Below are 16,255 nucleotides of genomic sequence, written 5' to 3'. Positions count from 1 at the left end.
GACACCATGAAACTCGTGACCCTATGAAAGAATATAAAACACAAAAGATTTTTTTTTTTAACCGTTGTATTTGGTCATATTAGATCTTAGCTATTGGATTCAGTGAATTTATAAATATAAAACTAAAAAATACACATATATAGTGGGCCAGCCCTACTAACTCAGAGGGAATTCTGGCCTAAATTTGCCCCAAAAATGAGTTTTGCGTTAAAAATCATATTTGCCCAATGGTTGGAGCAAGTTAGGGTAAGTTTATAACCTAAAATTTGAATTTTCATCTAAGGTTGGAGTAGGTTTTAATATAGAATATTGATAATATGGTTTGTTAAAAATAAAATAAAAAATAAAAAAATGTGTACAAGGTAAAAATTGATGACGAAAGTTAAATAAGCAAAAGCCTCAAACAAAACAAAAGTTAAATAAAATAGCTAATTACTGGTATAAAAGTTTTTGTTTTTTTGGCCTAATCGGATAAATAGTTCTCGTGGTCATAAGATATTCGGAAGGTAGCCCCTGTGTTAAAAAAGTTCGGATTTAAACCCTTTTGGTCTAAGTCTGTTAGGATTTATACCCAAAATTAAAACTTACATCATTCCTCCGTTAGTATCAAGCACGTGAGTGTCACATATGAGGATAAGATCGTCATTTCATCCCCCGTTTCATCCATTCAGGCTTGCATAGTCATTCTCCAGTTGTCCCCTTCCCCTCTCTTTTACGTTTCGTCCCCCGTACCGAGGCTTCCATAGTCACTCTCCAGTCGTCCCCTTCCCCTTTCTCTTGCATTTCGTCCCTCGTACCAAATCACACATCTCATTTGAAAAGAGATAATATCGCAGCTTGAGATGTTTGCAATTGACTCACTCCCGTCTGGCATTTTGATCCTACGAAACAATTTGAACGTCGTTTTGTTGTTTCTGGATCGAAGAAAATTGTTTTCTTTGTCTCACTGCATCTTTGATGTTGTACCTTTAAATCAAAGGGCCAATGTCAATTTGGTACGATGGTCAGGGTCTGATCACGATCGTCGAGCAGATTGAGGTCTGCAACCCAACGTATTACTTGAAGTGGCCGAAACGCCTGGTTTTGCTCTTCACTCCTCATGAACGTTGAACGGAAGGGATGAATGACCATTCATTCTCAAAGATTTATAATCACCATTGATAAACATGGTTCCAATCAATAAGCACAACAAACTACCAAAAAACATTCAATCGTTTACGAAATTCAACTTTGTTGACTCGATTACAAAAGAGCAAAAAAAAAAAAAAAAAAAAAAAAAATAGTGGACTCCCACATATGAAAGAATCAAAACACAATGTATCCAAAATAAAATAAGAGCACTATCAGGTTTTCTCCTACCATAGGTTCTGATTTTTGTGGACAAAGCTCTTGCCAGAAGGTTTCCATGGTGCAACAGTTTGTTTAGAAGTGGTTGGTGGATGAGGAGGCCATCCCATCGTAGGACTTGAGCTTCCAAATCTACTTTAAGGCATCTCCACTCTAGGAATTGTGGTAAATGTGGGACCTTTTGCCCCTTCAATAATGGTTGGAGGATGAGGAGATACTCCAATCGTAGGATTTGAACTTCCAACTATACCTTGAGGCATCTCCACTCTAGGAATTGTGGTAAATGTGGCACCTCTTACCCCTCTAGTAATGGTTGGTTGACTGTTATCTTGAACCTGTGATAGTAACATAATGAAATGAAATTATTCACTTATCAATTGTGAAAAATACAAACTATAAGTCAATTGAATATAAATAAGAACTCACTTTTGTAGCTTCATGGGGATCACAATACAAGGCTTGCTTGGGGTTGTTTCTCCTTACTATAAGTTTGGACTTTTTAGGTGCTGGACCTCCATCGATTGAATGTACAACATCTCCAGCATCAACTTAAACAACAATTGTACGTTGATTCATTACTTGGTCTTCATTTCCAGCAGTTGTACTTGTTCCACTCCTTTAAGCAGATGAACCACTACTTTGTCTTTTTTTCTCGTTGCCAGTTTCTGGTCTAGAATATGCCCATCTCTTGTCAACATATACACCTTGTGGGGCATCTCTAGGCTCATTTTTACAAAACTTTTGGTTATGCCCCTAACCCCAACACTTGTGGCATTGTATTGTCTTTTCCTTCCTACTCACAACCTGCTTAGAATCACTATTATTATCATTTACCTTTTTCTCCATTTTAGGATCCTTTTTCCTTGCTTTTTTTGGTCTACCAGGTTATTTTTTCACTAACGGGGGTACAAGGGGGTCCATGTTGCACTTAGGCCACATGTTACATCCTTTCAATGGATGAATCATGGGCTCATAAGCTTTCAAATAGGTTTCCTTGTGCTACATCTCATCCACTTAATCCTTTGGATCCTGTCTATTACGACAAATTGCTGCACAACAATGCAAGCATGGTATGCCGGTCAACTCCTACCGTCTAAAACTACATGTCCTATTAGCAATATCAATCACAAACAAATCGGACAAACCACTCCCAACTTGGAATTTATAATTTCCTGAATAGGGCCAAATAATTCCTAGATGCAAACTTCTCCCTGTTTAACTTGTGTTGAATCTTAGGACATACATTCCTCTAAAGTTTACTTATTTCTGTCCTCTTAGCACATAACCTCTCCATTAAATTACACCATATCATCTCCAACATGGTTAGAATTGGTTTATCCCTAGCAGCAAGTATCCAACTATTAAAGGTTTCACATAGGTTGTTAAGAAGCATGTCACACTTCACCCTTGTGCTAAATCTAGACTTAGCCCACCTATCTGGATCTCATTTTACCAACCAATTATAGACTTCACCATCAATGCTCTTCAACTTCTCCATTTCAACTTCAAAGTCAACATGGTTGAGGGCTCTTGCAGCACTCCATAACAAATCTTTTAATGTCTTACCTTTATGAATGACTTTAAAGTTTCCGTACAAATGCCTCATACACCATCTGTGGTCAGATTCTAGCATAACCGTAGCAAAAGCTGTATCCAAACCCTGCAACATCAATACAAATTAAATAAGCCACTATATTTGCATAACTTAAAGGAAACATAGAGTTTACCTTTTGTTGATCCGATATAAATGTCCATCCATGTTCATGAATTGGTCTAAGATCATCAATAAGAATCTGTAGAAACCAGCACCATGTATCTTTATTTTCAATTTCAACAGCAGCATAGGCTATTGGATACATATTGTCATTGGCATCAATGCCAACAGCTGCTAGTAGTTGACCTGTAACCATGTTGTATATTTCTTAAATAAATTGAAATCATGCTTTCAAATTTTAATCATTCAAGGTTGAGAAAAAGAAAAAATATATTTACCTTTAAAAGCTCCTTTAAGATGGCAGTCATCAACTCCAATCATTGGCCTGCACCCAGCTTTAAATCCCTTTTTGCAAGCATCAAGGCAAACATAAAGTCTCTGAAAGAATGGAGGATTTGCATGCACTTTCATTGTACTTCGAACATTGGTTTGTATAATTTCTTCACAATATTCCCAAACCTTACCATATTGCTCTGCAATTGACCCTCTTATCATTTCTAAGGCTTCGTGTCTTGGCCTGAAACACTGATCTAAGGATACCTCCAATTCCATCTCCCTCTTAATTACGGTTTGCAAAATTTTTGCATCTATTCGTGGATCATCTCTAAACCTATCGATGTATTTTTCAACCATGAGTTTGAAGGTGAAATGTTTATTTCTCCATACTCGACTACATGTATGCTTGTCAACAAGTACTTTGATTTGCCAAGTGGTGTCATTTTGCATCTGACTAGCATGCAATCTCCAAGGGTAAGGTTTTGCACACAAAGTTGTAACTCTTCTTCGGTCATTCTTTTTTAAACCAATGTCATAACCACCAACAATTGAGTATCGCTTCACTGTTTTTTTTTTTAAATTTCACGATTTGCAAACCTCATTCTAATCTTCAAACTAGGGGTTTCCATATATGTGCTTCCATTAAACTCAAGATCCCTCTCACTAGATTGTTCTTCATCATCTGAATTTACAGGGCTATGTAATTCCTCTGTTGGCAGCTCTTTTTCTATTGGGAGATTCTCAGTAGCTACGCTTTTTGGCAAAATTGTTTCGTCTACACGATCCCTCGTAATAGTTCCTGATAATGGCAAGTCCACCTATTTATCAAATAACAAATTATCATATTCTATAGCAGCATCATTCTCACTGTCATAGAGCTCGTAATCAAAATCATCACTATCGATTCCATGCTCGTAATGAACCATTAGTGCACTCCCCACTCTCTTGTACAAAAGTTTCATATGGACCATGACCTTCCTCACCAACAATTACATTATCATTCACACCAACCCACTCCTCATTGTTCACTTCATCAGGTTGTGAATAAGTTACTTGAGAGAATAATTCTACTGGTACTTGAGAGAACACATCATCTGGTATCTCATCGAATACATTGGAATAATTTGATGTTTGATCTTGAGGCGGTTCTGTAGCTATATGTGGTGTATCAACATCATGCTCTACATAAATAGTCATATTCCTTGATCTAGGTATAAGCTTCACCATGTCCGTTATGTCAATGTCAGAAACTAATGGATGCAAACCATGTTCGGGCTCCTCTCCAAGTTTAGTATAATGATATTTCTTCACATTTGTATATCCAACCTCTTCCATCATGTACTTCAGTTCAATCGTTGACAACAAATCGAGATCCACATTGTCAAAGTACACTGTCTTACCACCAAAATATGTATGCTTGGGCAACATCATCAATTGCCCTCCACATATAAACTTCAGAGTTAACCTATCAGTACCTATAATTAAAATAAAATTGCATACTTTATCAATAAAATGGCAGTGCAATATATGACAATAAAGTTGCATACTTTAATCAATCAAATGCAAATTTCAAAGGTAACCGACAAGCGATGGAATGTGGAATCCAAAAAAGCAATAAGATTTGTTCTACTACTATTAAACAACTAATTGGCTTTTTGCCTTCTAGTTTGCTCTGTTTGTTTCCTTTTTGTTGCCTTCTTCCCTTTCAAAACCTACACATAAACCCCTATATATACCACTAAGAAGGAAACCGATTGGAAAAAAGAAAAAACCTTCAGGCATAATAAGGAGAAGACAAACTGGAAAAAGAAGCAGAAACCGACTGAAAAAAAAGAAAAAGGAAAAGCCTTTGAAGCATAATAAGGAGGAGACCGACTGGAAAAAAAGAAAAAACTTTCATGGTGGATACGATTAATAACAAACCATTTTCAAAATAGAACAATCGCCTAAAGTTATCAAGATTGTAGCAATACCTGAGTATGTTGGTGCGATGTCTCTCTCAATTCTTCGTTTAGCCATCAATGTGGCTTTTCAAACACAAACCAAACCTCTGATTTCAATAAAAAAAAGTTTTGTTCATGCTTTAGAATTGGGAATGTCATGAGGGTTTTAGCTAATAAGCTAGTGGCATGCTACTAACTATGAAATGACCATCTTATCCTCACAGGTGAGACTCACGTGCATACTACTAACAGAGGAATAACAGAAGTTTTAATTTTGGGTATAAATCCTAACAGACTTAGACTGCAGGGGTTTAAATCTGAATTTTTTTACTATAGGGACTATCTTCTGAATACCTTAAGACCACGGGGACCATTTATCTGATTAGGCTTTTTTTTTTAAGAAAACTAATGAAAAGAACTTGAAAATTTTGAGTTTTAATGATAATGACAAAATAAAGGTTAAAGTGAATAGTACCATGATTAATTTTTAAGTGTAAAAATGTGATTTTTCGTTAAAGTGAACAGTATCATAAGTTTTTCGTTAAAACTCTCATTTTTTTTTTTTTTTTTTTTTTTGTTAAAAGGTTAAAAACAGAAGAGCGAAATACGGTGCGGATAGGAGCACGCTGTAACTGGATAAACCCTAGTGGCTATCGTAGTGGCCGAACAAAAACCCTAGCGCGAGATTGAAGAAGGTAACCTGACATCTGAGCTACCAGCGGTATCGATTCGGCAACTGCGAAAATGGGAGGCGATAACAATAAAAGGAAGCGAAGCGAAAGCGAAGGAGGAGGAGAAGAACCGCCGCCGGAGAAGAAGATGGAGATTCTGCCGTCGATGATAAAGAACAAGGAGAAAAGGTCGGCGGTGCACGCCAAGCTCAAGCAGCAGAAGAAGCTCGAAAAGCGCAAGAAGGCCAAAGCCCGCGACGCCGCCGAGAAGCGCGCTCTCGAGCTCGGCGAGGAGGTAATTTTAAGAATTTATGAATTCTGAATTGAGAAATTGGGATTTTTATTGTTAATTGATGTTTAATTTTGGATTAATTAGCTAATTGGTGTTGTTCATTGCACTCTGTAGCCGCCGGCGAAGAAGATTCCCAAGACGATTGAGAACACCAGGGAAGTCGATGAGACTATTTGTAAGCCTGACGACGAAGAGGTAAGTTTTTGCACCTTTCGATTGTGTTTTAATGGCTTACAATGTAGCAAATGTGAATAAGTTTAGTTTTTTATGCTTGGGAAATCGAATGATGGTTTGCTTGCTTTCGGCTTTGTTTTATGTGTTCAATTGCAGCTGTTTGCTGGAAATGATGCCGATGAATTCAGTTCGATTTTAAAGCGCGAAATGAATCCAAAGATATTAATCACCACTTGCCGTTTCCATTCTTCTGTACCTATTTTTCCATAGTCCCCGCTTCTTACAGCATTCCGAATTTGATGTGGTTAGGGAATTCTTTGTTTTGGTTATTGTTGATTTACGGTTTTTTGTGTTTTGGGTCTGCAGAGGGGGCCTGAGTTTATAAAGGAACTACTTTCAGTGATCCCGAATGCAACCTACTACAAAAGAGGAACATATGACTTGAAAAAGGTGCTTTCTTTTAGAATCCCTCCCCCCCCCCCCCCAAAAAAAAAACTTTTTCCTTCCCCCCCCTTCCATTTTTAATATGTTGATCATTAAATTCAAACAATTTATATATGTATGTTTTTTAACTTTGGTTGCAGATTGTAGAGTACGCAAATAAGAAGGACTTCACTTCTCTAATTGTTGTTCACACCAATCGCAGAGAACCAGGTTGGTTCTGTTTCTATTTGAAGGGTTCTCTAGAATTGTTGTGTTACTAGTGCTCCCTCTGGCTTTGCTTCTGATGACAAAAACTTTTAGATTGTTAGTAAAGTCTCTGAAGTGTTATCTTCCACTTCGTGTCCTTTTGTTAATATATCTAACTGTCAGCTACTGTTATAATCTTGTAGATGCTCTCCTAATAATTGGCTTACCTGCCGGGCCTTCTGCCCATTTTAAGCTCTCAAAGCTTGTTTTACGCAAGGATATCAAGGTAAGTCGCATTCTGTTTTTCACATCAAGACAACACTAGCCTTTGGTTCTAGTCTTGCTTTACACATACTGCACTGAAGGGTTTTTAACTTTTCTTTTCTTAAAGTTGAGTGCAACAATAAATCCTACAATTTAGGCTTCTTAGATTTCTTTAACTATCTATTAGATGGTTGATTTATGGAAGAGTTTTGTTTTTTTGTGTGTGCATGACTGCACGTGTGTATTATTTTTCTTATTATATTTATTTGATATACCTGCAGAATCATGGAAATCCAACCAGTCATGAGCCCGAGCTTGTGCTGAACAACTTTACAACACGCCTTGGTCATCGAATTGGAAGGTTGTGTTCTTTACCTTGTTTAAATGTTCTCCAACCAAAACTATTTTATTTTTATTGTTGTTTGAAAAGGAACAATGTTCTTCAAAATTATTTGTGATGCATTTTTGACTTTTGGATTTGGGCACACATCCTTGTACCTGGTACCAAAATGAGTGGACCCTAGTTTTTGTATTCTTCCGCCTGTACAATTTGCTTTAATAGCCTTTTGATATCTTTACAAGTTTGATATGAATCAACCTCTCAGTTTCTAATGGTTTTCATTGTCAACCTGCTTTCTTCAGATTAATTCAGTCACTTTTCCCGCAAGAACCAAACTTTCGTGGTCGGCGAGTTGTAACTTTTCACAACCAGCGAGATTTTATATTCTTCCGGCATCATCGGTGTGCTTCTTTGGCATTTTTAAGTTGTAGCAATATGAAAATCTTTTACTTATTTTTTCTTTCTTGTAAAGCTTCCGTTACTAATGAATACATTTCATTTCCATGTTTTCAGGTATATCTTTGAAGAAAAAGAGACTAAACAGATCGAGTCCAAAGGTAAAAAGACCAAGGATGCAAATGGTGAGAGCGGACCTAAAGGGAAAGTAATTGCTCGCCTACAGGTCGGTGTCTCTCAGTTCAACTTTTCTTCTTTCATATTCTTTTTATACATTATGCTTTGTTTGGCTTAGGCCTTACTTCACTACTTGAAGTATGTTTCATGCTTTGTTGTGGCCATTACTGTGACCAGTGTGGTTCACAAAGAAATAAAAAGAATTAGTGACGCATGGCCCTCCATAAAATGCAATCCATTAGGATAAAATTATGGGTTTTAATAAGGTCCCATCTTTATATACTCAGAAGCATTTGAATACGTATCTTGTCAAGAACATTTGTAGTTAATCATAACACTGTTTCCATCTTAAACTCACAGGAGTGTGGCCCTCGTTTCACCCTTAAACTAATTAGTCTGCAGCATGGGACCTTCGATACTAAAGGCGGGGAATATGAGTGGGTTCACAAGGTACTCAATTTGACATTTACTAATCAATTCATTTTGTATATTGGCGTCATCTCTTTTTGTTCTTAATAAAATATTCCATCATGTTTCGTATTCACTGTTTGCTGCATTTTTTCTTCTTACCAATTTGTTTTATAGCCGGAAATGGACACAAGCAGAAGGAGATTTTTCTTGTGATTTGCTTTGGAATATTGCTCAAGTTTATCATTGCTGGAACACAACCGTTACAGTTGAAGAGTCGCTACTGCACGGCAAGAAGTACATCAGCCCAGACATTGTTCTAGTTTTTTATCATTGCTGGAAGACAAGCGTTTACAGTTTAAGAGTCGCTACTGCACGGCAAGAAGTACATCGGCCCGGACCATTGTTTTAGCTTTAAGACCAATTTTGTGATGTCGATTCCGATGACTTGTGAATTCTGTATTGAATTTTGGAAAAAAGATTATCATGCTTTGTGCATGTTTCCTGAAAATATGTGTTTACATCCCATCATTTTCGCATTTCTACTTTGCTTGCGTTGCAAACAACTGCTGTCCTACTTTTATACACAGAATGTAGCTGTGTGATATGAATGCATGCTTCTCTAATTACATAAAGGCAAATCAAAACAAAGATGCCTCCGAAAGCAGCAACTCGCAACTCCAATCGCTCCGGCGGGGAGTTTGCGGTTAGATAAACACAATCTACGAATATCAAGATCCAGCTCGAACTCTCAAGTATTGAAGTAATACATATGGACCTTCCGGTTTTCGCTCCTGCAACCCGGCATATAATCCTCGAACATAGGGTGCCCACGACCGAAAAAGTGGTCAGCGACCATCCCCGGTAGGATATCAACGTTCCTCCGACAATCAAAACCTCTTTACGACACACACATGATGAACACTCGCCTGAAAAAGTTGATGACACTAGAGCGTCAAGACCAGTATAGTAGGGTAAGATGACTGAATCCAAGTACATGCTGGCATGCAAAATTCCGGAGATTGTTGATGTCTCAAAAAACACGTACTTGAAGTCTGACTGGGCTCCATTGTCGAAGGTCAGCGCAGATATCAGAACGAGAATGAGGATTGCCGGGCCGGTGCATGAGACAGGAAAGGCGGAGTTGATCCGGTGGCCGTAGGCTAGGGCCAAGATGATCACTGGAAGGGCAACCGGACCGGACGGGAGCAAATATCTTTTTGACTGAATACTTTTTTGGCCCTTTCCTGATACGTGCATTACCATAAAGACTAGGGTTGCCAAGTATGAAGCTGCTGCAAAGAACAGAAGCAGAAAATCCACAGCCAGCGAATAGTTTCCGGCATAAGAACTGGTACAGTAGTAGTGGTAAGGGCAGTTGATTGGATCCAACGTTTCTTCCACCTGCCATTTTGTGCATTTGAAGAATGTTGATCGGATTTCTTCCTCAGTCCATTCGGGTTGCCATGTTGCATACTCGGGACGCAAGAGGTTCCAATTCATTGTGTTGTTATCCTTTTGAACCGTGATTCTTCCTGCAGGTCATAAAACATGTTTTATATATATCGAGGACATGAAATGTTGGTGTTTGCTCTAAGAAATGAAACCTTTGGCTGATTAGTTAGTTCAAATGTTTCTGCAGAAGGTGAAATGGATTAAGAAAGATCAACCAACTATTCGTGTATTTCCTCATCCAAAAATAACTATTGGGTTTATTTTGAATTTCATGGGAACCACATTTTATTAAGAAAAAGGGATATATTTGCTATTAGTTTGACAACTTGTAAAGCTTTCTCTTACGCCCTTTTGCTTGAGGAATTTGAACCCCAACTGCGTACTATTGTAAGTATGTTTTTGTGTACATTTTGAGGTGATTTGAACTAATAATCCGCCTTAATCCTAACATTTTCCCGCACCATCTTCGTGTTGAAGAATGTAAAATCTCACGTCAAAACCTTGACAAAATAGTATACAAAATATAAGTGTGTACTTCCACTAATAATAATGTGTTTGGGCAGTTTGGTGAATCAAATACTGCGGTCTAATTATGAACCATTTTGAGTAGCTGACAATTTTTTGAAAGATTCTTGTGGATGTCTCATTAACTCCATAATTTATGTGGAGTAGACTTTGTTCTGGTAAGAATTATTAATTGATGGTGTGGGGAGAAGATATTTTTCTATGTGCCGGGAACACGATTCTCCATTCCAATCCAATCATGTGTACCAAACGAGCTCATAGACACTAAAACAATTACTGGATTCAAAGCTTGTGTTAAAATAAATCGAAGCATTTTGTGATAAAACCTCACACCTGCGTACGGGGTCCTTAAAGGCAAGTGTGGGATTTAGAGGTATATTTTTTATTTAGAACTAGAGTCGAGTAAGAAGGAACTGTCATGAGGAGTGAATTGAGTTACAAGGTGAGGTGGGAGTGTGACTGGATGAGGGAACTTGATTTCAAAGGGATGGCTATTTGAGTTTGGTAGGTGATTGCTAGTTTGCAACTGATGGAATGGCGATGGATTTTTGAGCAAAAAGAAAAAGTATTAAGTGAGTATTATTTTTGTTCTTTAATTTTGTTCTAAGCAAAGAGGTTTTTAAAAACATGAAGGTGGAATTTGAACCCCAGCCGAGTCTATAAAATAAGATAGAGAAAAAGAGGGTGAGTAATGGTTAAGATGCTGACGAATGCGGCTCTGAAATAGTTGAAGAAGCTATGGTATCATATGAGTGATGAAATGTTGCAAATTTTGGATTATACTTATAGAGTCTCATTCTAAATACCATTTGATCTTAATTCAACAATATAGAAAAAAATACAAAAAATAAAAGTTAAATGGTCACCTACCGTAGATTAAGATGGAACGATGCTACGATAAGTGACCACAGTTTCTCAGACAAAGGCCACTGGCTATAATAAATTATTGATGACATTTGAATTATTCTTTTTTATTCTTTTTTTTTTTTTTTTTTTTGGATTTTTAGTCTTTGTTAAAAGTAAACGTATTTCCTTATATTGGATTTTGTTTTTCAACACAAGAAATAAGGTATTCCTTAGAGCAACTTTACCCCTACTAAATTGCTCAAGCGATTACTGCTAAGGCTATTGAGCAAGGTAATTATTGTGTTTAGCGAACCGTAACTGTTCAAGTGCATCTCCACCCTTAAACTGAATAGTCTGCTATTGGTTTAGAATATTTTTTTTATAAAATAATAAAAGATTATTGTATTCCTAAATTTCGGATAGGATTTTTTAACGATTTTCTTAATTTTAATAACATACAAAATTGGATAAATACCGAATTACAACCCAAATAATGGGCTCCGATTTTACAACAAATTCCCTACAAATCACCTAATGAATTTGTGGTGCTAGAGACCATCTCCACTTCGTCCCTCTTCTCTTGCACACCTCATCCGCATTACGTCTGTTTTTTCCAATCTCCAAAAATATTTAGAATTTGAAGATATTTGTTCTATAGGTTTGTTCATAATTTCACGATCTTTCTCCCCTCCTTTCTTCTCTAAGCATCTCTCTTTCTTGCCCAAGTAGCTCTTTTGTCTCTCAGTAGCAACAGCTTTTGCCTCAATTATGGCCACATACCATGCCAAATTCACTTCACCTTGCTGAGCTTAAGTTCTTCCATATATTTTGTATAATCACAATCTCCCTTTTTTCCTTGCAGCCTTCTTACCTTGAGGCCTAAGCGAATGACGGGTCGGTTCCGACACTTCTTCACTAGTCGATTCCTACACTTCAAATGTGTCACCTTCCTGAATAGGCGAGTCTTCTCCTAGTGTAAAGTGTGGAGGGGTGTCATTCATAACAACTTTTGGACCGATTGACATACTTTTGTATTTGAGATAATCTTTGACAACATTCCTACATTCTTAGTGGTTGAATGATTTGTTCTTGCTAGGGATGGCAATGGTTCGGTTTGGGAAACGAAAATGATATATCCATCCCCATAATCATGAAAATTAACCACATCCATAATCACAAATTAACCATCGATGGTTATCCATAACCATACCCCGGATCCCCATAGGTTAACAGTTATATCCATCTTCGTCAATACAAAAAATATATTCGTTTAATTGACGCATTATAATTTAGTAGATATTAAACATTTGATATAGAAAATGATTCAATGAATGGATCTTGTGGAGTATAAAATTAAAAGATTGAATTTAAAATATTGATGATGTTGGTTGATCTTTGATTTCTCTCAAAAGCACCATTGAATTCTCATTGATTTTAATTCAAAACTTTTGAACTTTTCTACAAAATCAACTCACACAATACAACTTTTGTATTCTCAAGGTAACAGGTTCAATGAATAATGAACACGCACACATGCACATATATACAATAGTATACTACTATATTATATATTATTCGGGTTGAATTCGGGTACTGATATGGATTGGTACCTCTATAACCATCCAAAACCATAACCAAATAATATTCACGGTTTTTCTCCATATCCAAAATATACTCGAACCTTCCCCGTATCCCCCCGTTATCGGGTTTAACTGTTAGAATTGACATCCCTAGTTCTTGTTGGCCATATTGTACCAAGCTTGTGCTTGAAGTGCCTATAAAAATGGGAGAAAATAAGTTGTATTCAAACTAATTAATGTCAATTTGGGTGTAATACAAATAAATAAATAAAACATTGTCAACTAATCCGTTGAATTTTTGCCACTTTGAAGATTATAACTAGCTTTAGCAAGGGTGTTTCTTCAACTAGTGAACGATTGGTTGAGTATTTTCCACCAACTTTGAAGAGCTTGATTTGTTTTTCTAGCGCCAAACTTCTCAGAAAACAAGGTACGAACAATCTTCCAAAGTGCTCGCAACTTCTGCTCATGCCGCATAATCGGGTCATGTGTAGCTCAAACTCAACATTCACACAACATAACATATTCAATGATCGACCAATTCAAACTTGCATCATTAGTCATTTTTTTTTGCAAACAAAAGCATATGAAAACTTTGAGAGAAAGATTAGTTGAAAGTATTTGAAAATATTGAAATATGGTGTAAGGATGAATAGAATGTTTAGGTATTTATAGGAAACAAGTGTAAATTTTTTTTAATATATATTTTTAATAATTTAATTAGTATGGACAGTTGGATTACAAAAAAATTGTAATCCAACAGCCTAGATTGTGACATGTATGCCAATAGTAACAATTGAAAATTTTCAGATTTTTTTAGGCCAAAAAATTTGGACCATTGATCGGAAAATCCAACAATCCAAAAGTTTACACATCATCTAGACGTTGGGGTTGTGTCACATCCCGGCCTGGGCCCCCACCACATCCTGGGCTCGACTTCATCGTAGCACTATATTGTCCGCTTTGGGCCCCTACCACACCCTCACGGTTTTGTTTTTAGGAACTCACACGAGAACTTCCCAGTGGGTCACCCATCCTGGGATTGCTCTCGCGCGAACTTGCTTAACTTCAGAGTTCTGATGGAACTCGAAGCCTGTGAGCTCCCAAAAGGCCTCGTGCTAGGTAGAGATGGGAATATACATATAAGGCTTACATGATCCACTACCTTGGGCGATGTAGGATGTCACAATCCACCCCCCTTAGGGGCCCGACGTCCTCGTCGGCACATTTCCGACCAGGGATTAGCTCTGATACCAAATTGTCACATCTCGGCCCAAGCCCCCACCACATCCCGGGCTCGAATCCACAGTAGCACGATATTGTCCACTTTGGGCCTCGACCACGCCCTCACGGTTTTGTTTCTAGGAACTCACACGAGAACTTCCTAGTGGGTCACCCATCCTGGAATGCTCTCGCGTGCTACTCCCTTAATTTCGTAGTTCCGATGGAACTCGAAGCCAATGAGCTCCCAAAAGGCCTCATGCTAGATAGAGATGGGAATATACATATAAGGCTTACATGATCCACTCCCCTAAGCGATGTGGGATGTCACAGGTTGGATTTCAATTTTTTTTACCATTGGAAATCCAATGTCCTAGAAATATAGCTGTTGGAAATCCAACGACTCAAGAAGAGCCACGTCGCTTCAAAATGGCTAAGTGTGCCTACCCGGGGGCCCTAGCCCTTATTTCTTGTCGAATGGCTGAGTGCGCCTACCCGCAGGCCCCAACCTTTATTTTTTGGGGTGGAGGTGCTCTTAGAGCATCTCTAATGCGAAAAATTCTAAGATCAGAATACCAGACCACCTCATTTCTACAAAAGACACAGAAAAAATCTTCTCCTTACCCCATCTCCCTTCATTTTTTAAAATAATTTACTTGGTGGAATTTTCACATGAAATTGATATTTGTGAGTACAAATAAAGTTTAAAGAAAGATCTTCGATGGATTTTTAACTTATTGATGATAAGCTTTAACCAATGAATGACATTATTAGGAAAATTAGTAAACTACATAAAAGTTTGATCATAACTCTTATAAAAAAAAAAAAAGAAGTATGATCATAACTATATCATAAAGTAGCAAGTCCGTGTGCAGTGTGCAATCATATTTACTTACTGTAAATATGATGAAAGTGATATATAGACGTTGTCTTGAAGAATTGAACCTGACTTTATAGTTGAAAATATCGATTTACTCGAACCGCCCATTGAAATTTGAAATTATTGTTTTAAAGCCAAAATATCGGCCTACAAAAGTATTGAAGTTCCTCTAGAGAAGTAGTAAGCAAGGTTGCTTAAACTTTAAAAACCAGTTAGTTGGGAGCTTGACAGAGGTCTAGTGCCTAGACGTCTAGAAGGATTTAGGTGATTTTTTTTAGTTTCAGTTAAATTTATTATATAACATAAATAAATGTCTACTTAAATTTTAACAAATACATAATTGTATGGAATTCATAAATTGTAAAATAGAGTGATATATAGATATAAAGTATTAAACATATAAAACATAGAGAATAAGCATATAATGAGTGTTCATCTAAGTATTCAAAAAGTCACTTACAATTTTTCGAAAATATAAAATATAAAATAAAAATTATCTATTTTCTGTCTAAATGAGAGTCACGACCTAAGCAGTTTAAGTATTTTTTTGGTAATTGACGAACTGTTACCTTTCCCACATCCATCGCAGCTTTATTATATTGTTTTCGCAATACTATTTTCTCACGAAATTGTTCCATATAATACTGTAATCTTGTGGATAAATTAGTTTACAATAACATTATTGTAAATACAGAAATAATCAAACATACCACTATTTATCAGTTTTGACCCTATATTTCAAAATAATATTTTTTGTAATGTAATGCACTTTGGCACACCTGGCTTAGGGTTAGGGAGCGTATAAAGCATAATAATCCAAGTGGTTTAACAAAACCCTAAAATATAAAACGTCCCCTCCCAAGAAAAATGAAAAATAAAAGAAAAATAAAAATAAAAGGGTTCAATGATGGACCGACAAATGGACGGACGTCACCGACACCGTATCTTGTCATGTTCTTGCGCGTGTAGACCCATGAGTCATGTTTAAGGTGCAACTAGTAGTGATCAGTACAGATAAGGATTCTCCCTGAGCTAAGGGTAAAGATTCTCTAAGCAAGTATATTGAATTGAACCGTTGAAATTTTATTCAACGGTTATAATTATTATAATTTTAAA

The 16,255-nt window shown here is 36.9% G+C and overlaps 2 protein-coding genes and 2 pseudogenes across 2 annotated transcripts; 1 reads left to right on the top strand and 3 right to left on the bottom strand.

Annotated features, from left to right (window-relative positions):
• Window positions 1-1,484: 1,484 nt before the first annotated feature.
• On the bottom strand, window positions 1,485-2,845 carry LOC148695886 (uncharacterized; annotated as a pseudogene).
• Window positions 2,846-2,973: 128 nt separating this feature from the next.
• On the bottom strand, window positions 2,974-4,765 carry LOC148695885 (uncharacterized; annotated as a pseudogene).
• Window positions 4,766-5,862: 1,097 nt separating this feature from the next.
• On the top strand, window positions 5,863-9,143 carry LOC137734726 (uncharacterized). Its single transcript, XM_068473995.2, has 11 exons — window positions 5,863-6,246; window positions 6,358-6,438; window positions 6,574-6,669; window positions 6,784-6,867; window positions 7,002-7,071; window positions 7,251-7,333; window positions 7,593-7,672; window positions 7,954-8,052; window positions 8,165-8,273; window positions 8,585-8,674; window positions 8,810-9,143. The coding sequence occupies exons 1-11, from the start codon at window positions 6,025-6,027 to the stop codon at window positions 8,846-8,848; spliced, it is 1,053 nt and encodes a 350-aa protein (XP_068330096.2). The 5' UTR covers window positions 5,863-6,024; the 3' UTR covers window positions 8,849-9,143.
• LOC137734379 (uncharacterized) lies at window positions 9,100-10,186 on the bottom strand. Its single transcript, XM_068473657.2, has one exon. The coding sequence runs from the start codon at window positions 10,133-10,135 to the stop codon at window positions 9,161-9,163; it is 975 nt and encodes a 324-aa protein (XP_068329758.2). The 5' UTR covers window positions 10,136-10,186; the 3' UTR covers window positions 9,100-9,160.
• Between the last annotated feature and the right edge of the window lie 6,069 nt (window positions 10,187-16,255).

The sequence above is a fragment of the Pyrus communis genome, chromosome 7, assembly GCF_041283825.1.
Source record: "Pyrus communis isolate YQ-2024b chromosome 7, ASM4128382v1, whole genome shotgun sequence".
NCBI lineage: Eukaryota > Viridiplantae > Streptophyta > Magnoliopsida > Rosales > Rosaceae > Pyrus > Pyrus communis.
Note: the sequence above shows the minus strand (reverse complement) of the source record. Positions and strands in the feature narration are given on the sequence as shown.